The sequence below is a fragment of the Crocodylus siamensis genome, chromosome 9, assembly GCF_052110815.1.
Source record: "Crocodylus siamensis isolate JL-2025a chromosome 9, ASM5211081v1, whole genome shotgun sequence".
Lineage (NCBI taxonomy): Eukaryota > Metazoa > Chordata > Crocodylia > Crocodylidae > Crocodylus > Crocodylus siamensis.
The window spans coordinates 56,617,261-56,638,300 of record NC_143403.1 but is presented as its reverse complement, the minus strand read 5'-3'; the positions used below and the strand labels follow the sequence as shown (position 1 = coordinate 56,638,300).

At 47.7% G+C, this 21,040-nt stretch overlaps 1 protein-coding gene across 1 annotated transcript in view; it reads right to left on the bottom strand.

Moving 5' to 3' along the window:
* BCR (BCR activator of RhoGEF and GTPase) overlaps positions 1-21,040 on the bottom strand; it is a 132,481-nt gene that overhangs the window by 44,530 nt on the left and 66,911 nt on the right. The window contains exons 3-8 of the mRNA XM_090062162.1: positions 12,769-12,873; positions 12,032-12,217; positions 7,281-7,388; positions 5,465-5,525; positions 3,964-4,016; positions 3,437-3,577 (exon numbers count right to left, since the gene is read on the bottom strand). Of these exons, the coding sequence (XP_089918288.1) occupies positions 3,437-3,577; positions 3,964-4,016; positions 5,465-5,525; positions 7,281-7,388; positions 12,032-12,217; positions 12,769-12,873 (654 nt within the window). The remainder of the gene's footprint in view (positions 1-3,436; positions 3,578-3,963; positions 4,017-5,464; positions 5,526-7,280; positions 7,389-12,031; positions 12,218-12,768; positions 12,874-21,040) is intronic.

The following is a 21,040-nucleotide window of genomic DNA, read 5'->3' as shown; positions in this document are numbered from 1 at the left end:
TTGCCCTCCTTTTCTCCCAGCTTTTAATCACAAATTAGTGTCTCAACCACTTCTCCAGACTGTAAAGAAAATGCAGAATTCTGCCCCCGCCTCACATCTGGGCCACACTGGTTCTATATGCTCAGGGAGTCACCTTCAACCCTGGGACTGGGCTCGTCTTTCAGCACCCAAAGTATCAAATGCAGACTGCACAACAAATGGAGCTGAGTCTGCTGCTCCCCCTGCCCAGTCAGCACCACTGTCTGCCACAGCAAGAGCTTGTGCCAGAAAAGATGATAACAAACAGCAATTAAAGGCTGTGAGGGTACAGGGCTGAGCTGTCCTTGCTGTTCCACAAGGTCCCCATGGATCCTGTGTTTCTCACAGACCAGGAGTGCCTAGACTCACTCAAGATTTTGTAATTAGTTTACAGACATATTTTACCTCTCCATCCTACCTGCCCTCTCAGAGAACAGTGCATTTGCTCCTTCTGAGCCCTCCTGTTGTGGAGGTGTGAGGAGTGCTATTACCATAAGTTCCCTGAAACCTGCACATCACCCACCTCGGTGCACTAAGTCCAACCCATGAGGCAGCACTGTTCTAGGGGGATCTTTTTACTCCTTAAGAGTCCAATCCTGCAGTCCTCATCTGTGCACAGCTTCATTTTGAGTCATGCTATGCCTAAAAGGAAGAGCATGGGGCTGGAACAGGGAGTGGGAAGTGGCTTACAGTGAATGAACAGGATGAACATAGCAGATCAATAAGTCCAGCAGCACCTCAGGTCATACCTTACCCAGAAAAGGGGAGGGTGTATGTGTGTTCTCAGCTGTGGGGCCCCGTGTTCAGCCCTGACCTGCATTCCTTATTAGCAGCCCCAGGGAGATTAGCTACTGGCTGCTTTCATAAATTCAAAGCAATCCAGCAGAAAAAAGCAGGAGCGAGAGGCAGGGCAAGGGATTTACACTCTCCCAGCACTGTGCTCACCAAAGGGGAAGAACACTCCACATTAAAGGCAAGGAGCAGCCCTTTTATATGCACACAAACAACTGGGACCAGCACCTGAGCAATATGTGAGTGGAAGGGGCTGGAGTTACTGAAGCTAAGCACCTTTCCCCAAAGGAACCTCCAAAGGGAGGGAAGGAAAAAACGAATAAAAGCCATCAAAGCGAGTTGACTATTCATTAAAATAAAAAATGCATTATGCATTGAGAGCAGTCAATTAGGAGATACAGACTGCATGCTGTCCTGTCACCCAGGGGAAAGCACAGGCAAGGGGAGCAGGAGGAACTACGAAGACAGATTCGCACACATACAAACCCCAGCTCTGCTGCTGCGCAGAAAGGACTGGTGGAGGAAGAGAGCAGAGTCTGCTAACACATCAGGACGACCAGCACAAACCCTTCATGAATGAATAGCTGTGTGCCCCCCTCCTCACAGGGAGTCAGGTCACAAGTATAACCAGTGCAGCAGTGAACATACCCCATTCTGGACAGGATATGGAGAAGTGGGTTTTGGCCCTGGCTCTCTACAGGAGTTGGACCCTGGTGGAGAAAGATCAAAGGGAGTAACTACAGGAAGAGGAAGTCACAGGGTGACCAAAGGGTCTGAAAAATGTGTCAGTCTTCACATTGGTTCAAGGACCATACACAGAGTAGATGAGGCTGAATGCAAGGAGTTCTGCATTCCCTCTGTTGCATGTTTTTTTGGCTGGCATTTTGCTTTGACTGACACCAAGGTAAAAATGGCATCACCCCACTGAAATCACTGTAGCATGAGTGAGGGCAGGATTGGGCTCTCCTGTGCACACGGTAGACACCCCTCTTGCTGTTTTGCAAGTGATGACAAAAACAACTTGGTGGAGAGAGCAGCATCCTTTTCTTGGCTTTGCCCCTCACTGCCCTGGCTCTGCTGCTTCATTAGGATTCCACATGATGCTTTTCAAAGCCTGCATCCCTCATTGAGATGCTAACGGACAACCTGAGAACATAAAGTGCTCCCTCCCCTGTGATGGGGCATTCCAGTCTGCCATACCTGCTACGACTCAATCAGCATCCACTGTAATGAGATATTCTCCTGCCTCAGAGGCCCTGGACACTTTGACACCTGCACTTCCCCCTCACCCTGATGTTGCCTGCCTCTTCAGCCCCATTCTTGGGCCTTCTGAGCTACAGTCCTGGACTTTCAATGCAAGTCCAAGAGCAGGGCATCTTAAGGGGCCTACTCCAAGTACCCCAGTCTCATTTGGTACCTGTGAGCTGAGCTGAAAGTCAGTGAAACATAAGTGGATTTGATTTAATCCCTCAGTGAAATGTCTAGGGGGAAGGGAGGGGGAATTACTCAGTACATTCATAATCATCTTGGGATCTGCAGGAGACTGTTTTACATGGAACCGGTTCAGGGCCAGGGCTCAGCTGACGGCATCTCTAGTACAGCCCTGATTCCTCCCCCATGTACACGGCACTGTTGCACATCTCAGTCCTGTTCTCTCCCTATTCCCAAGACCCCCACTCAGCTTCACCCAGTCCTTTCCAACATGCTTTGTCATGTGTGGCTTTTACAGGCCAGGATGGAACAAATCTCATTCTCAAGAAGACACAATGGAGTCCCCTCAGGGACACTTTTGACCTGGTAGCTACATAAGCCACTCAATTACACCAATGTATAGTGCTCTGCTTCCATTAGCAGCATTCCAGTGGGCCCAGGGAGGAAGAGGACCCCAGCATGAGCAGGGTGCAACTGAGTTCCCATAGATATTAATGAGAGCTGGATGAGTCTCGTGGGAGATAAACACCTCTGAGCTTCCCTGCTTCAACCCACCTGGATTCCTTCCTACCTCCACTTACCACAGTTTATCTGAGAAGTGGCTCTGCTTTTTCAACCTTTTTGTACACTTCCAGTGAATGTGCCTTGTTGGTACACACGCTGTCTGACATTTGGGCCTACTCCTCTGCTGGCCCTTGGGGCCTGCCATCATTCTGGAGACTTTACGTGATAGTAATAACTATGTCAACTTCTATTCAGTAATTGAATGGGTCTCTCTCCCCCTCACTCTATAACTGGCTGCTCTAGCAAGCTCTGGGGAAAGAAGTCTCACCTGTCCAAGATTTCAGACTCCTAGAGGAGACAGAAAATGTGCGTTCACTGCAAACATGCAGGAGGATGAGAAAGTCCTGCCCGATACCTAGGGGTCATTCAAGGGCCTCACTTAGTGGAGAGAGATGACTGAGGAACAAACAAAACTGGGAACCAAGAATTCCTGCATCCTAAGTCTGCAGCTGGCTGTAACCTCATCTGTGCTGTCTCTGAATACTAAGCCTGAGGCTAGGATATCCTGTTATCGCTGCACTCACCATGATGTTAAACAGGCTGGGGTACTAACTTATCCTCCAGCCCTTTCCACAAGAAGGGAAAACCAGAGCTTAAAAATGGATCAGGTCACTAGAACATGGAGACTCACCTCTCCCTTCTTGACAGTCATTGATTGTCTGCGGGGCGTGATCTCCTCATTGATGCTGGACAGGAAATTCTGAGAGATGCGCAGTGCATCCTGCAAGAGGGGGTAGTCAGGATGAGTGGCCGGAGTGTGTTTCAGTAAATCCTGCATGAAAAAAAAAATAGAGAAAGAAAGAATAAAGGAATGGCACTTTCAAGCTGAAGGCTTAACAGCCATTTTATCAGGGCAATAAGGCAAGGGTCTCTGGACTCCTCTTGGCACCTACAGGCAGGTCTACAAAACACTGTCCCTTCCCATTGCAACCACGGGAACTAGCTTGTCCTGCTAATCCATCACTGGGTTCATGTCACAGGCTCCACACAGGGAGATGCTCTCCCCCCAGAGACCTAAGATTCTTCTGTACTTGTGCAATGTGATTGCCCAGTTCCTTCCCAAATCTTCCAAGTACAGAAAAACGATAAAGTGATACAAAAGAGATGATAGCCTGCAAACTCTTCCAACTACTATTTAACCACATACAAGTTACTTACATGAAGAACAAGTGTGCTGCGTGTCACTCGATCCACCGGCTTGTACAGTAGAGCTGCGGAGAGAAAGCAGCAGGGATGTAACAAAGACAGCCACCTAAAAGACTGCCCTATAGAGAACACTTGACACATGCAGCCCAAAGACACAGGTGTGTGTTAACACAGAGAACACACATTTCTTAACTGGGCTCTCATGCACATTTAATGAGCTACAGAGTCAATAACACACACACACACACACACACACACACACACGGAGAGCAACATTCAACAGCACATATGCAGGTATAGTCACTCCAACAACTGTGACTTCATGCACACTCAAGGCCAGGTTGAGCTGACAGACAGCAACCAATGAGTGCACAAGACAGTGCAGAAAGACCTCAGCAGGGCATGCTCATCTGATTAACTCCTTTGCACCCTCAAGGCTCTTGATCTTTGCGACTTTATGTCTGTGCCTTGCATCATGAGCTGCGGCCTACCCCGGTATGGTCTCCCTTCTAAGCTTTCCAACAAAGCTACTAGAGGATGAGCAGGACACTGTCTCCCCTCCAAAGCTCAGCACAGCACTCTAGGTTGCACCCAGACTTCCTTCCTTTCCACCCCCCATCCAGGCAGCAAAGGAATGAAGTTGGGTCCTATAACTCACATGATCAGGGGGCAGCAGGGCAGGCCCTATGAGGAGAGGCTACGGGACCTGAACCTGTTCAGCCTCCACAAGAGAAGGCTGAGGAGGGATCTAGTGGCCTGTTACAAACTAGTCAGAGGGACCAGCAGGCACTGGGGGAATCCCTGTTCCCCCGAGCACTACCAGGAGTGACTAGGAATAATGGTCACAAGCTGGCAGAGGGTAGATTTAGGCTAGACATCAGGAGTCGCTACTTCACTGTCAGGGCAACTGGGATCTGGAACCAACTTCCAAGCAAAGTGGTGCTGGCTCCTACCCTGGGGGTCTTTAAGACAAGGCTTGACAATCACCTTGCTGGGGTCGTTTGACCCCAGTACTCTTTCCTGCCATGGCAGGGGGTCGGACTTGATGATCTGCTCAGGTCCCTTCCAACCCTACCAACTATGAAACTAGACTGGAAGCTCCTTGGATCATGTGTAGAACCTAGCATACAGTAAGGCCTGATCTCAGCTGGTCTCTTGAGTTGCCTCCATAATACATAACTCCATGTCAATTGTTTGTGATAGCGGTAAGGCACTGGATACTCAAGTTCATGACTATTCTCTAAGCAGCCCACTGCTGGGAGGGGTGGGGAAGTGCAGCAGGCATGCTGATTAGCTGGTAAAGCAAACGCAGGCTTTCTGAGCAGAGGTAGCTTTCTAGGCAAGTGCTCTGCAAAGCCAGATGAGCCTCCATAAACCACCAGCACCTGAGAAAGCAGAAGGGATGCAAGTGTTGGGGACTGGTTATTTCACAGCATATATGACCTCCATGCATGGCAGCAACAACCCCTCACAGTACTGACAAGCCACAGCCTTCTTTACATGGATCACTCACTTTCCAAGGAGTTTTTTGTCGTCTGATCCTTAGAATCCTTTGTGCTTCTGGCCTTTAGATTCTGAATGAAAGAAAACCCACACAGGAGATTGTGAATTACCCAGGGATATCACATCAGTAAGTAAAACGTCCTCAATCCTTCCAAGAGAAGATGCCCTTGTGCCTGCAGCAGCCAAAGCTTTATTCCAAGCCAGGAAAGGAAAAAACTTTTGTTCTGCTGTTAACGCCACTGTCACCATTTCACAGTTACCCAGGTGTCTTTTGTTAGCTGGAAGAAAGAGTCGTGTTTGCAGGGATAAACACACCACTGTCACACCCTGCATGCAGTCCAGGAGCTGATGCCCACAACTGGGAGTCAGAGACACCTGGCTTCTATTCCTGACTGCTGCTGCCCTATTGAGTGACTGTGGACCATGACTACCCCTCTGCTCTCTTCAGACAATAACTGTGACCTCCCCTCCTCATCTTCCCCCCAGCTTCTAAGGGGGTTGTGAGCAGCATGTGTGGATGTGTGCAGAGTGATGTGAAATTCCCAGATTGCAAAAAAACACCATCATCATCATCACTATTTATTAAGCTTGGATGTCACCAAGGCTTCAGCACTTTTCCTTCAGGGAACAGCAACCTAACCACAACACATTTGCACGGTAGGGCTGTAATCTCTTATGTGGCCTCTAGCTACTACCAGTGACACAACTAATGAATGTGCTGCTTCTAACTTTACTAACCATAGTTTCTAGTAACAAATTAAGCTATTTTGACATAGAGGCAGCTTGGACCCTGTTGATGTTATAGGCTGTGCTTGGGATCGATACCCAACAGGAAGCCAGGGTGGCAGAGAAGATGGGAACCCATTCACACATATGAAGCACGCAACAGACTCCCACAGGACTGGGCTAGTCTGCGTTCCCCCAGATACAATGCTGCTGAGAACAGTTTATCCTAAAAATAATAATAAAAAAAAAAAAATTCAAAGCTTTGGGTTCCCGGATGAAGTTGCGTGCATAACCCCCCCAGTAAGTCTCCCTTGATGATTCTGCGATTCTCTCCAGCTTAGCTCAGGCCAGATAATGAAAAAAAAAGTGCTATTTCAATCCACCTTTTCTTGGCGGCTGTTCTGTCCCTGGCAGCTGTGCTCAGCAAGGCTATCATCATGGCAGCATGAAAGTCAGTGACATGGGGCTCTGCAGAGGGAGCCGCCGTATGGAGCTCCTGGCACAAGGCACTGGGAAAAAAAAGCCTGCATAGTGCCTCCGCCCAAGGAATCCCACTCACAGGGAGGAAATCAAAGCAGCCTAATAAATAATATTATAGATCCCACTTGACACACTTGTCATCTGAAACAGCGCACATTTTAGTGCTATCCCTTTCCGCACTCAAAGCTAATGAAGCCTGTGATTTCACTGACAGAAATAATGCAAGCCATTAAAGACAGCCTTTTGCATCACAGTCAGAATCATCGTTACCAACAGAGATGCAAGGCGCTCAATGACAGTCTTCCTTTCTTAGGAAAGCATGATGCTGTAATAGGACTGGGGAAGTTCAAAGCCCTGCCAGTCACCACAAGAGGAGTCACTGTGGGGAGTATCAAGCAAGGGGTGTCTCAGAGAGCACTCGGCTCCTCCAGTGCCAGCCCTCGGCCACAGCCGCAGCCAGGGCTAGTGCTGGAGCAGTGGGAATGGGATAGCTCATGACGCCTCCAGCTCTGGCCTCTCCTAAAGCAACAGCCACAAAGGCATTTGGAGGGGATGCAGGGGTGACATCGCTGGGTATTAGTCAGCTCCAGGCAGTGTGTATCTGAACATCATGATGTTACCTCAGAGATTTCAGCAAACTGAGCGTTGGCCTGGCAGCATTTCTCTGCTGTCTCCATGGCAACCTCATAGTTATCCACGAAGGCCCGGTACACTCCCAGCTGGCTGGCCTGCAGGAAGCAAAACAAAACAGAATAAATGCTGGGGAAGGAGCCTGCTTGGGACAGCTGGCTTGGGCATCCACAGGTCAGACAGTTTCAGTCCAAGCCAGGGAAACTCAGGAGGCTGAACAGAGCAGGCAGGGCCCCTCTGTCTCGTTTCTGTTCCCCCGCTGGAGCATGATGTCTCCATCTGCCCAGCAGAAGGTAGTTCACTAGTCAGGGAGGATGACATATCTTTATTACCATCGCCCATTTTTTCCCCCCTTCTAAACAGCTAGATGAGGATCTACTAATAAATATTGCATCTCAGATGAGACCATACAGGAGGTGCTGGCTATGAACCATGATGTATGAATCAGCAGGAATGATTCAGACCAGCAGCACATATGTGACCCCAGCAAGCTACTTGTTTGCTTCTGTGTATTTGGGGAAGACGTGAAAAGTAAACATCAACCAATATCAACCTGAGCAGGCATCATTTTAAATCACATGGGCGAAGACTTATGACAACAGGGAGCTGAAAAGACAGACTGGGACACGCACGGTACAGCACTGCTACTGGATGACGCAGCCAGCAGTGGCAGGTGGAAGGAAACAGCAGGGCTGTTTAACAGTGCAAGTTTCAGCCAGGCCAGATGAAGAAAGATATGGCAGGCCTGAGAGTCCATAACAAGCCATTATTCATTGCTGGGTCTTAGTACTGATCCCATTTGCTGATTTGTAAATAGCAGCTATGTTCATGCCAGACAGCTGAAGATCCAGGCTGGGAAATCCCTGGGCAAATTCCAAGCATGTCTGAACTCTGGAGCAACCTTTGTGTTGCACAGCAGCATGTGCTGTGCTGTAAACACCTTGGCAGTTCAAAGGGGCTTCCTAGGGGACAGTCAGGAGAGAGCCAACAGAAGGAGAACTGATGGGCTCTCCTGCAAAGGAGCCGATTTTCAACTCTACGCTTTTCTTAAGATGTCTGCATGTCCCCCCTGCACCCAGTTTGACTTCTGCTGAGAGACTGGGACTGGAGGAGTCCCCACTGCCAATGCTCTTCCACTTCTCCTGATGTAAGCTCTCCCATAGCCAGAATATGCCCCATTCCCTTTCAGCACTTGAGAGAATGGGACAGAAGTAGCTGTGATCTCTCTCCCCACAGCTAGTACCTGCACTGCATTACCCACGGGGCCTCCCAGGAGCGACTGGGAGAATCCCTCAGTACATTTCTCCCCTCACAACATGCTTGAGAGACCGCGAACAGTTTCCTTCACTGCCTCACACCGAGATAAGAGGCTGTCTTTGGTCCTTCAGTAGAACAGCCTAGCTCTCCATGAAGTCAAAGGAGATGGTACTCACTTATGCCAGGGAAGCTCTGGCATCAGAGCTGTGGAAGATGTACAGTCAGTAACCAACACCGCTGTACCACTCCCAGCAGGGGCTGTTGTAAGGATTATTGTTCATTTGAGGGATTTAGAAACATTTCAGCCTCGGAATCACATCCTGGGCTCCCAGCTAGGAGGTGCAAAGGCTTTGGCTTCTTCATTGATGCCTAGCCTCCTCTTTCCTCTCCGCTCTTGAATGAGTGGGTCAAAACCACTATTCTACTGAAAACTGGCATTTCAATGACAGCTAAAAAATAATAATATTAATCATGGCGAGTTTAATTGAGCTGGAAATTTTACAGGTTTTTTTTGTTTGTTTGGTTTTTTTTTGGGGGGGGGGGTGTTGGGAGAAAAAGAAGAAGAAACCAAAATATTTTTATAAGGATTTTCAGTTTTCAAAAGGCAAAACCTATTTTGCAAAAAGTTTTCCAAATTGATATTTTTTCAGTTTTTCATTAAAAAAAAAGGAGAGATAAAACCTGCTAATAAATTTTAAAAATACCCAATACATTTCTGATATATTCTATAAAAAGTGGCACATTTCAACCAGCAAATGTAACCACACTAGGTAAAACTTTGGATTTGTCCTTTTGTGACACTTTCAGCTCCAGTCTGAAGTACTTTGTGGTACAGATGTTACAATTACATTTCAGTCATCAGTGCGCTGAGGATAATAATGAAAAACTCAAAAGTTCACCCTTGTTATCAGGTTTTATCTCATGGCCATAAGTGAACAATCTGCTGTTTACGTGATCCAGGTCCCAGCTGACCCTGTTCCAGTATCCAGTGCTTTATCGGTCTCTCTTGCATAGGTGGTTTCAGTCGGATGCTAAAGAGAGTTGCTTCTGTCCAGTACAACACAGCTGGTCCAAGAAAATAGTGGAACAAAATGACAGCTTCACATCACCAATCAGAACACCGATCAGCACTGAGTTCAATTTCCGATTAACACTGAGCTGAATTATTAGCCCAGTTTCCCATCACGTTAAATTCATATAGCAGACCTGGAGCTAGTGCTCCTAACATAGCTTGCCAACTGTTACAAATGCAAAAGACTGAAGGGGAACAGAAAAGGAGAGCGCTGCAGATGCCAGTCACAGTGGGATTAAAACAGGTGGAAGCTTGCCTGGACAGCCTAGCTGTGGTAAGTGATCTGTGTACCTCTCTTTCAATCAGTGACTGCTCCTCCATTATTTCACTAGGTTTTCAATGCAGTTTATCAAACATCATTTGATTACAACTCTCCTCCTACATCTTGGCCTCAGCAAGCAGCAGCAGGTGGCTCTGACCTTCAGCTCTGGCTAGTTGCTGAATGCTGCATACCATCAGCTATCTCCTAAGGCACCAGCCAGACCCCTCCTGCAAAAGGCAGCTTCCTGCAGTTTTGTTTTGAGCTGCTGGAGTGTAGAGAGAACATTATCCCCACTCCACCCCTCCAGCCAACAAGGAAGGGAGCCCATGCACTGACAGACAGATGTTAACAATTGAGAAAGCTTGGTGAAGAGTACTCTCCATCCAGTAAGCCACCTCAATGGAATCTCCCCCCAATCCCGAGAATCAAAGGCACCTCAGGAATGTGGAGTCTTTTCTCTTCAGAAAAAGAAAAGAGATTTCTTTAATCCTTTGATTTCTCCACTTGCGGGGAGGGGAGAGTGGGAGGGGAAGAGACAGGTCAGAAGGTCCAGAGAGACAATTTCAGCATGCAGTCAATTAAGCATCTGGCTTCAAGACCCCATGACTCTCTTCAGGCTCCGACCAATGCACTGTCCTTCTCTGTTCCATTCTACACATTGGGGTCTTCTGCTGAGCTTTGTGAGGGGATCTCTCAGCTCAGATTTCAAAATGCATCAGCATCATAACAAGGGGAATTGCAAGGGCTGGGCAGGTGGAAGAATATCAAAGCCATAGGTAACCACAAGCAGTGCAGATGGAGTCAGACAGCACAAGGAAGGGAGTGGAGCAGGAGCAGAACAGAAACAAAAGGGAAATGTGCAAACAGTCTCTTTTCAACCACTGTAAACATATGCACTTCTCTCACCACACGGGAGCAGCAGTACCCTAGGGCCGGACATAACAAATCATGAAAAGATGACTGGAGAGTGGCTTTGGGTTATGCCAACTCCAATAAGATTCAAAGGATGGACAGCATGGGGAAGAAGAAAAAGAAAAGGGGTAATTCCCTAGAAAAGACCTTTCCACATGCAAAATCCAACCAACTGCATTTGGCTTTGCCCTTAGCCATGGCTACAGGGAAAGATCATGTTTGTTCCCCACAAGGTAGCCAAGGACCGTCTTGGCTGCCCCCCACACTGGGGTAGCAGAGCACAGACCACAGGGAAGGTCCAATAAGGAAGGATGCCCGATGCCCTTTGGTTCTGGCACCTGGTCTGGCAGGCTTGCGAAAAGCTGCAAAAAGGCTGTATTAGCTCCTGCGATGGGGGATAAGGGTGCTCTGATGGGGGAGTTAAATGTTATCAGCACGGTCTCCATCACAGTCAGACTGACCATGCAAGTCCTGTGCTCAGGCTGATAAGTTTTTATCATACTTTTGCCAGTAGCAGTAAAATACACAGCCATGTATGCTCAGGTTTTGCTCTCCAGTCAGAAGGGGCTAGCAGGGATGTGAATATACCAGGTCAGCTTCTGTTGTGGTTTTACAGAAAAACCTATGAGGTCGTGGTCTGTGACTCAGATTTCTACCCTGCTTGAAACACAAATAATCATTGGCCTCTGGGAAGTGAGAAAATATGTCCTGTTCCTCTGCAGGTCATCTGAACACTAGTAGGCCCAAGGAAAATCATTCACACAGAGACCAGAAGGTCAAGCATGGAGAGTATCTAGGGAAAAAATATAGGGGAGAGTTTTCAGGGCTCAGAGGTGCTTGCAAGCTGTCCACCCCACAGGTACCAATAGTGCATGAATCAGACTAACTGCACAGCCGACACATCACTTACATCTAACCAAGGTCTGTGCAGCATCATAGGGTACTTTGCGTGTGATACACGAGACTGAACTCTGTTCTAAATCACTGTAAAAGGGCTCTAATACCACCTCTGTGAGACCAGGTTTGTAATACTGGTGAGAACTTGATGCAGCCTCTACAGAGAGATGAGAGAGCAGCTCTTCCAGTTATGTTAACCCATGACAGCCAAGTGAAGGAAGAATCACTGAGCCACAGGCCTGCTTCTGTGTTGGGCATGCAAAGGAATTGCAGTGAATCTGTGCTGCTGGGGACACACAGAGGGAGATCCAACTGAGTTCTGGCTGGGTGGGTTTACTCACCAGCTTCTGGAAAAGGTCTCCTACACGCTGCTGGTGACTCCACTGCTGCACACGAGGAAAGAGCCCATCATAGAATTCTTTGTGGATCTCATATAACTCAGGCACTTTGAAGAAAATGGTTTCAATCTGCTGACTGGTCAATACAGGCTGAGAAGTGGTGGCAGCAGCTTTCAAAGGCTTCATGGGCTACATGGAGAATCAAGGAGACCATTACCTCCCACACTGAGTCAGTCTCTCATTGCTGTGTTCTAACATACATCCTTCCAAGCACAGATTTTCTATCCTGTCAATGCGCAGTATTCCCCACTGGCATATGACTGCCTCTGAAAGCAAGACAGCAGCAATTCTCCCACTAGAATAGATCAGTGATCTGCAATTCAGAGATCTTCCCAGGATAGGTATGGTAAAACTACAATTCCTCTGCTCTTGTTGCAGTCATTAATTCTTATTGCATAACTGAGGTGCAACGTTTCTTAGTTTTCAGCACACAGGACCCAGGGCTCCTGGGTTCCATTTCCTGGTTTACCAGTGACTCCTTGTGTGACCTAGGTCAAGTCACTTCACTTCTCCATGCCTCTATTTCTCCACTTGTAAAGGGAGTTGATGGCCTCATACTTTAGCAGGTTGCTGCAAGACATTCACCTAGTGCCTATGAAGCTCTTAAGAACCCCAGGATGAAAGCTGCAATAGAGGCATTAATACCATGATTTGTGCTCACAGCTGTCCCCCATACTTACCAGCAGCAGAGCCTCTAGGTGGCTCAGGTAGGTTTCCTCACTGGCTAGGATTCCAGACAGGACCCATTTCCTCATCTCCAAGCCCTTCTCCAAGTCTGGCTCACTCTAAGGAGAGAGAAGTGGTGAGAAAAGGATCAGGAAGAGTTACTGAGCAAGGAAAATCTCACCTCAAGACATGCACATTTACAAATAGGTGTATAAAGAATGAGACTACTGCCCGGCTTCTGGCCACATATGCAGAGGCAAAAACACCACAGAATTTATTTACCCATAACTTCAACGCTTAATGATAACTCTCAATGAGTTAATGCAACACTTGTGGTTGTGGGCATCTCTTTAAATAGAGGACAACTCCCAGTACCATAAGCACCTCCATACCACCCACAGAACAGGGTTTCCACAAGAGAAACGGTCCTTTTTCCATCACTAACTAAGATCTTTTTCAGCACCAATTTGCATCAGTGGTTTAATCAGGTTGATTTTATTTAGAGGATGGACTAGTCAGTCCTGCCAGGCATGGGAATACTGATTCTCTTAAATGGACTTGTTCTTCTCAGGACCCTACACATTATTGTACATTCATAGAAATATCAGGCAATCTAGAGAACCAGGCAACATAAATTTACTGGCAAGTAGGGGGAAACAAAGGTAAATTACATGGAGAGGTAGTGACCTTCACAGTAAGGGTGAAAGGGCAGGGTGCCAACTTAGGGCACCTATACAAGTGCCTGATGTGCACTCCGATGTGTTGTAATTAGAGCACGCCAGAGCAGACTCTATTAGCACATGCCAGAAGCCTCAGCATCACGTGTATTCAGTGTCCCCGTGTTTCAAAATGAAGCAAAGGATGCTGAATATGAGACACTGCGAGCATTTTAATTAGAGTGGTTCCCAAGAATAACTCTAATTACATGCCCCCCCATCCCATCCCAGAGACTGTGTAAAGATGCCCTTACAGACTAACTGGTTCAGAGGCATGTATCCATAAAGTGCCATCCTGCCCTACCTTACACTTTTCTTCAGAACCAGCCATGTATTCTTTACAGCAAACATTTCAAAAATCTTTCTACTATAAAACCAATGACCTGGCAATACCCTTTGGCTTCATAATAGTCAGATTTACCTCAAAGACAAAAGGGACCATTTGGAAAAAAATAAACAAAAAAACTGTTTAATTGATTGTCATTAGGAATCCCTCCCCCCCATATGATATTATCCACAAATGCTTGCATCCCTCTAGCTAAAATGATGCTACTTATAGATTCATAGACATTAGGGCTGGAAGGGACCTCGGAAGATCATCGAGTCCAGCCCCCTGCTCCAGGGGCAGGAAGTCAGCTGGGGTCTTAGGATCCCAGCAAGATAAGCATCCCATCAAACTTCCCACTCAGTGAAATCTCCTTGAAAATAAGTGCATTCACTATGTCTGAGATAGCAGATAGTCATTTAAGTGGCTTTGTATGGCTCAACCCTGCTCCTGTCAAAGCAAAGGAGAATTTTTGGCCACTGACTTGTGCTGCAGCAGGGTGAGGAACTACCAGCACAAGACAGCAGAGTGCGTGCTACCGGCTGAGCATAAGAGCCTTGCTGGAGCCAATAGGTAACAGAAGAACCCAACTGCAGCATGGAGACCCCCTGGTTGGCCCTGCAGGTGTCTTGAGTTTATCACAAAGAAGGGGAAGATGGCCACTCTATAATTAAGTCTGCAGCTACAGTAATGCTTCCAAGTTGATTTTGAGCCCACATGTAATTCAAGAGAGAAAGATGGATCCTCCTGTTTTCAGATATTCTTGGCTTGCATCTCATCAACAGCTACAGTGGTTCTAGAAACAGAAACACTTTCATTAAACTGTGCAAGTACTTTCTGAGACTAAAAGGCCTTGCAGCAGCCACTTTATAAAAAGTTTTGCAAAGTGTCAAATACTGCCCACACCTCTTAAATGGAAGTGGCAGACAGAAGCTGTTCTTGGTTCTGAGACGTACAAGATAGAAAACCCCTTTCAAATGGTAAAATGTAAGGCTTGGGAATCTGTAATCCAGAAGCCAGATTCTGAAGCTTCAAAGGTGGAGAAGTAGAGAAGAAAATGCTGATTAGCTAAATACCCAAAGAGGATAATGAAACAGTCAACATGTCACATATGTACACTGACATCCTCTACTACGTAGAATCAGAATCAGGCTTGACTGCCTCATAATAGTGGTCATCACTTCTACTGCACTACACCTTAGGTGTCCCAGTCATGGGCAAGAGCTCTGTTGCGTTTGGCATGATGCAAACACAGGAGGGGCTGACTTAAGATTTTATACAGAGATTTCCTTCAGCTCAAAGTAGATGTCAGCACACTTGGATGATCAGAGGCCTATTCTGGCTTGATCTGTGCAGCTGCCAGTGCTCTTAGTGTGCAACAGGTGCCAATATGAATCTCCCTGTGGCAGAGGATTGTTACTAGCTTCACAAAAAAAAACAAACAACAGGTTCACAAAGGAGCATCAGAAGCCCATCCACTGTTCAGCACTTCTGCTTGGAATGGTGGCCTGCTGCACAGAGGTGGTAGTGTCCCAGGTGCTGCGCCTCGTAGCCCTGACACGTGAGGGCTTGGAATAAATGACTTCTAGGAATCTTGGGCAAGTGATTGCCTGTGAATGCAGGGGGCTGGACACGATAACCAGGGAGGTCCCTTCCAGCCGCATGTCCTTCATTGGAAGCCGTCACCGTACTAGCCATAAGGCTCTAACCAATAACAGCAGGTGCTGCCTGATGAGAGAATACAAGACTGAGGAATCAAAATTGGCTCATTTCCTACTAGCCAAATCAGGGAAATATAATAAACAAACATTTACATAGGTGGTGACAAACACATTCTGCCAATTCATTTCAATCAGCTTTGACACATGAATTTCCTATGACAAAACAGAACTTTCCTTAGAGCTTTGAAGGTTTCTCTCTTCCCTTTCACATGAACAGGCTCCCATGTACACTGGTTGTCCCTGGGCATCCTCTGATGACTGAGCTGGCATTCCCAGCTTTCATTTATTTTGTTGTAAAAATGTGCCTCATATCTGTATGTCTCTCACACACATGCACCCCTTCTAGTCACTGATCATTGCCTTCTTAACCCACCATACGAACCCATGCACCCATCCTCAAGGAACTGGCTCCCTTAAAACCCCTTGTCTCTTAGTCCTGTCCCCGAATATGGGGTTTAAAACTCAGTTCGTTATTTTCTTTTTAAGAAAAGAATCGCTGATCAGCAATACAAGCATCTCTCTCAGGATTCAGCAGTGGCCATCCATCCTCCTAGTGACACTGACTGGGCTGGAGAGGTTACTTCCAAAAGTCTCTGGAGGGTTCTTAATCCCTATTATACAACTGGTTTCAAGTGTGACCTTTCCTTTCCAGCCAGCTGTAGTGGGCCGTCTGCTTTGGGCTGCAGTGCAATAGCTGCACTAGGAACTCCCAAGGGAGCACAGTCCAGCCAGAGAGCAAGTCAAAAGGTTCCCAATGTGGTACACAAAATTTACATACAGATTTACTCAGATGATCTAATGCTGCTGCTGTCGTCAGGGATCAATGAGTTACCATGTTTCTCCTGTCTCTGCTCTGCTGCTGCTCTGTGTTCCCTTCCTGAGAACTGATGATCCAATGCAAATTTCCTGCTGAGAAAGCCCTGGTTTGACAGGTTCATCAAGTGCCTTAAGTCAGCAGGCAGCCCTGCTTCCTCCTGCTGTTCAGAGTGGGGTTGCTCTTTCTCTCCCACTCTTCGAGAACCAGGCTCCAATCACTGGGTGTTCGGGACCTGACTGGCAGACAAGCAGAAAGTGGTCCTGTCCAGTTTGATGAGCCCCTTCCTCGTGTGGGGTCTCACCCACTCCTGGCAGCAAGTCAAAGTGGAGAGCAGGTGTAGGCTCTCCACTCCTGGACCTCCCCTGCAGCACACAGGCTGGGCAGGGCGATATGCACCCACCCCAAGGGCATTCTCTGCCTCACCTAGTACAGAGGGGCAGGTTGTGATACTGCACCCCCTTTCCCCGTCCTCCTGCATTCTAGACAGAGAAGCAGACTGCATGACACCCCCAAACCCAACAACAGCCCCTGCCACACCTTAGGCACTCCCTCCCCTCCCATCCCCACCAGTGGGGGCTGTGTGGCAGTGTTCCTGCCTACCACATAGGAGATCTAGGTTCAAGTCCTGGCTGAGGTGATTTGGGTGAGTGAGATAACCACTTACAGGGAGGAAGGAAGGAGTCTGATGGTAGAGGTGAGATGCAAATCCAAACCACTATCAAAGATGGGCAGTGGCGAGCCAACCACAGTAGTATATGGTGGAAAATGCTGGCCAGCAGGAAAGAGGGAGGGATTCATGTCTTCCTCTGACTGGTTTCACTTGGAAGAGGCTAGCAAGGTTTCTCACACCCATCCATATTCTGTCCTTTATCCCAGCAGCCTCCTGCCCCTTATTTAACCTCACCCCAGTGGTTTAAACACATTCATCTCCTAAAAGCCTCTCCTGGCAGCAGCCAGGGCCCATCCACCTATCATGGAAGCTCACTCTCTTTGCAAGGCTCCAGCACCAGGTGGGCTCTGAACAACCTCCTTGTAATCCATGTTCTGCTGTCTCCTCAAACTACATGAAAGGGGAAAGCACAGATCAGGAGCAGCACTTCAGGGGACATCTGATGCTAGCAGCACTATTTAGAACTGTTGTTTCCCCATGGCTGGATGGTCCATCTAACTCTCCCGGGGATTTAAAAGGCAATGGCTTGGATCACTGCCATTGGTGTATCCCCACACCCTGAATCCAGGCCAGTCTGAGTAGCTAAAGGTGCTGGAGCTATCAGAGTCTCCATGCACTGGCCTAAGGCCAGGGCTGCTTTGTATGTGCTCGCAGGTTGTCAGTCCATGTCCTTTAGTTTACTAACCAGGTTGGCACCGCATGTTGTATTCAATTACTGCAAGCTTGGGATTCACCACTTCCAACAATTAGACAGGTTCAGCTCTTCCTGAACCTGTTCAGAGGGCTCAGGGCTCTTGTAGCTGTTGTTTAAATTAAAGCAATAATCGTTTTATTGTTGATGTCAGGAGCGCATGGATTAAGGATCTGGAAACACGATGAATAAGATTTTACAAAGCAGCTCCTGCCAGCACCTCCCTGTGAAGGGAAATGTTGCTTCTGAGTGGGCGTATGAAAGGGAGCTTTAAATCTCTCCCCTCCCTTTAGCAAAGCATTTTCGGAAGCCATGAAATTAGCATGTTCAAAGGAGACGGCTCCTGTAAGGAGAGCTCTGGGACTTGCAGTACAGCTGACAGCCTGCGAAGGGGAAAGACGACTCATTCTTATTTTGAAAATGTAAATATCTTTGGACGCTGCTGCTTTAAGACGCTGGAGGTAACTCATTGTTTGAGCGATGTTAGAACAGGGAAAGATTCTGTAATGAAGCCAACCCGGCTCTGTGGGGAGGGGAGGGAGGGGAAGCAGGGAGAGAAGCCAGCATTATTTATAACATTGACGCTGCGTGTGCCAACTCTCCTCAGGAAGGGCTTGTACATCCAGGCAAAGCTATTAGAACAGCAATGAGAAAGAAATAAGGGAGAGGAGGGGGAAGCAGAGGGGGGTAACAGAAAGTGAAAATAAAGGAGAACTTGCAAATAAACACTGGGATGGAAACAAAGACAGAGAAGGACCGGAAATAAACCTGGGGAGACGTCAGAATGATACGGGGAGAGGCAGGGGGGTTCGCAGGTCCGGGGGAGGATGTGCAGATGGAGGCAGCGTGAAGTCATGCGGAGGTTTACGTGAGAGATGCTCTCAGCTCCTGATGCAATTTCAGAGGTCACCCTGCTTGTTCTTCCCTGACAGCCCATCAGTAGCTGGTGAGACAACCTGAGTAGGAGGGTGTTACCGTCAGCAAGGAAAAAAGTCTGGGGGCAGCGCTGGTGTTTTGTACTTGATGTGTCACAGCGCTAAGTGGAGCTGGCAGCTGGGAGCAGGTCAGGTGGGTAAGCCTGCCCCCTCATCATGCCCCCACTGCCATGGGGAACCAGGCAGTGAGGCTGCTGCAGCGCATCTTTCCTGTGACTGACACCCAGGGCATGACTGCTTTAGGCGATCTGCAATAATGGCTTGTTGTAAGGACCGGAAACAGCGGTTTTCGCACCCGTGAGCAGCCAGCATCACAAGGAGCTCCAGCCCCAGACACTCGTAGTTTCCAGAACTAGGCCTGGTTACACTGGCAGGAGCAATCAAAGTTCCTGATGGTTTAACCACAGAAGCGCGGCCTCACACAGTAACTGCAGTGTTCTTCCCAGTCCCAGCCAGCACAGCAGGACAGCAGCTGCAACTCCCCTGAGACTCCCCAGGGGAGACTGGGACAGCAGCCATGGGTGCCAAATTTGTGGGGGGAGGCACAGAAGTGACTACTGTGGCTATCTCTTTGCTGAAATCAGCACAGCCAGAGCAGGAACTGCTTCAGGGTCAGACCTGCCCTGGTATACCTCTGTTCCCTGCCACCAGGAGCTGGGATGCCGAACATCGGATGCAACTGTACCCAGAACCACACATTTTATGCCTCACACCCTTGCACACCCACACATGTCTGGCCAGCACCTTGCCTGGGACCAGCAAACCATCCAAACCAGGCTACTTCCACTCTTGACTATCCCTTCAGCAGACAAGGAGATAGTGAAGTGAATGAACCACTGGGGGAAGAAGGAGGAGAGAGACTCATGGTCAAGGTACCCGAATGGTAACCTTGCTGAATTTCCCATCCCTGCTTCTGTGCGATGCTAAGCAAGCCCTCAAAACCAAACTTTTCAGAAGCAGGTACTCATTTTCAGGGTGCCTGACTTCAGTACTGACCATCCTCAGCTGCAACTGCAGTTAACTGGAGCTGTGGTTCAAACATAAGTGTTATCTAAGGCAGTGTTTCTCAACCTGTGGTTCATGACCCAAAGTGGGTCTCAAGAATATATGAAAGGGTCATGAACAAACTTTAAAAAAAAAAAAAAGGATTCTCCTTTAAAGGAGAAAAATGTGGGAAACTGTGGCTTTTCCCTTGCAAGCTGACAGTTCCAGCCTGCAAGGGGCTGCCCGGGGCCCCCATGCTCCACACATACCCCTGCCTCACACACTGGGGGCCAGGGGCAAGGGGCACTGGGTCAGGATTGGCCACTGATGTTTACAAATGGGTCCTGGTACAAAGAGAGGTTGAGAACCACTGATTTAAGGCTCAGTACTAGGAAAAATCAAGTCCTAGGCAAATTAGGCACCCATATTAGAGGAGACTTTTGATCCTAATCTCCCTGTCCCTCAACTACCTGTCCTCAAACTGGGGATAATAGTCCCAGCCCTTACTCTCACAGCAGGAATGCTGATAACATGAGCTAGTGATATCGGTGTAGTACTTAGATACTATTGTGACAATGACAGAAAAACCCAGGAAGAAATCAGTCCCGTTCCCCAACCCCCACCCCACCACCTGTCCCTCGCCTACTGACAACCTTAATTTACATTTTAACTGACTGGCTTTCTTGCATAGGACTGGCCTCTGGCTGCTTTACCACTCCATCCAGGAAGAACACAGACCATCTGCAGATGCTTCCTTTGCCTGACAAAGAGTATTTATACCCGAAAGCTTGCAAAGGAGAATTTTTCCAACTATTTGAGTTGGTCTAATAAAAGATATCAGATTTACCCAAAGAACCTTGTCTGCCTCAGGAAGAAATTAGTAACTCTGTCTTCAGAGCACAGTGTGACTAGCAGGCACTAAACAAGGCTTGGGATCACACCTGGAACAATGACAGTAAAACAAAATATCAAATACAGTGAACAGTTCAAACTGGGCACTGAAAAAAACCTGGGATGCTGAGGGGAAAATACAATATGAGCTCAGGCAATTACAAATATTAATATATTCTCCTTAGGCAGATGCACAAGGCAGCGTTGGAGGTACGGTTGCACAGGTAGCCTTAACTCTGGCCTTTCCTTAATATTAAACCTTGGACTTTGCAACTTCGATGTTCTTTGCAGTTTTTTTGCATGCATGCCTGCATATGTGCACACAATGTATGCATGCAACCCCAGTTTTCATATTTAAAAAAACCCAACCATAAGATAAGAGATTTCAAAAGTCACCCTAGGCATCAGTAACTGAATGGCTCAGGAGGAGAAAGCTAATTATAGAGGAGAAAGCTTTTGTTTACACCTCATCTCTGGTAATCAATGACTGTGGGAAAGGAAACACAAGAAGTTCATGTGACCACTCTGCAGGCTCC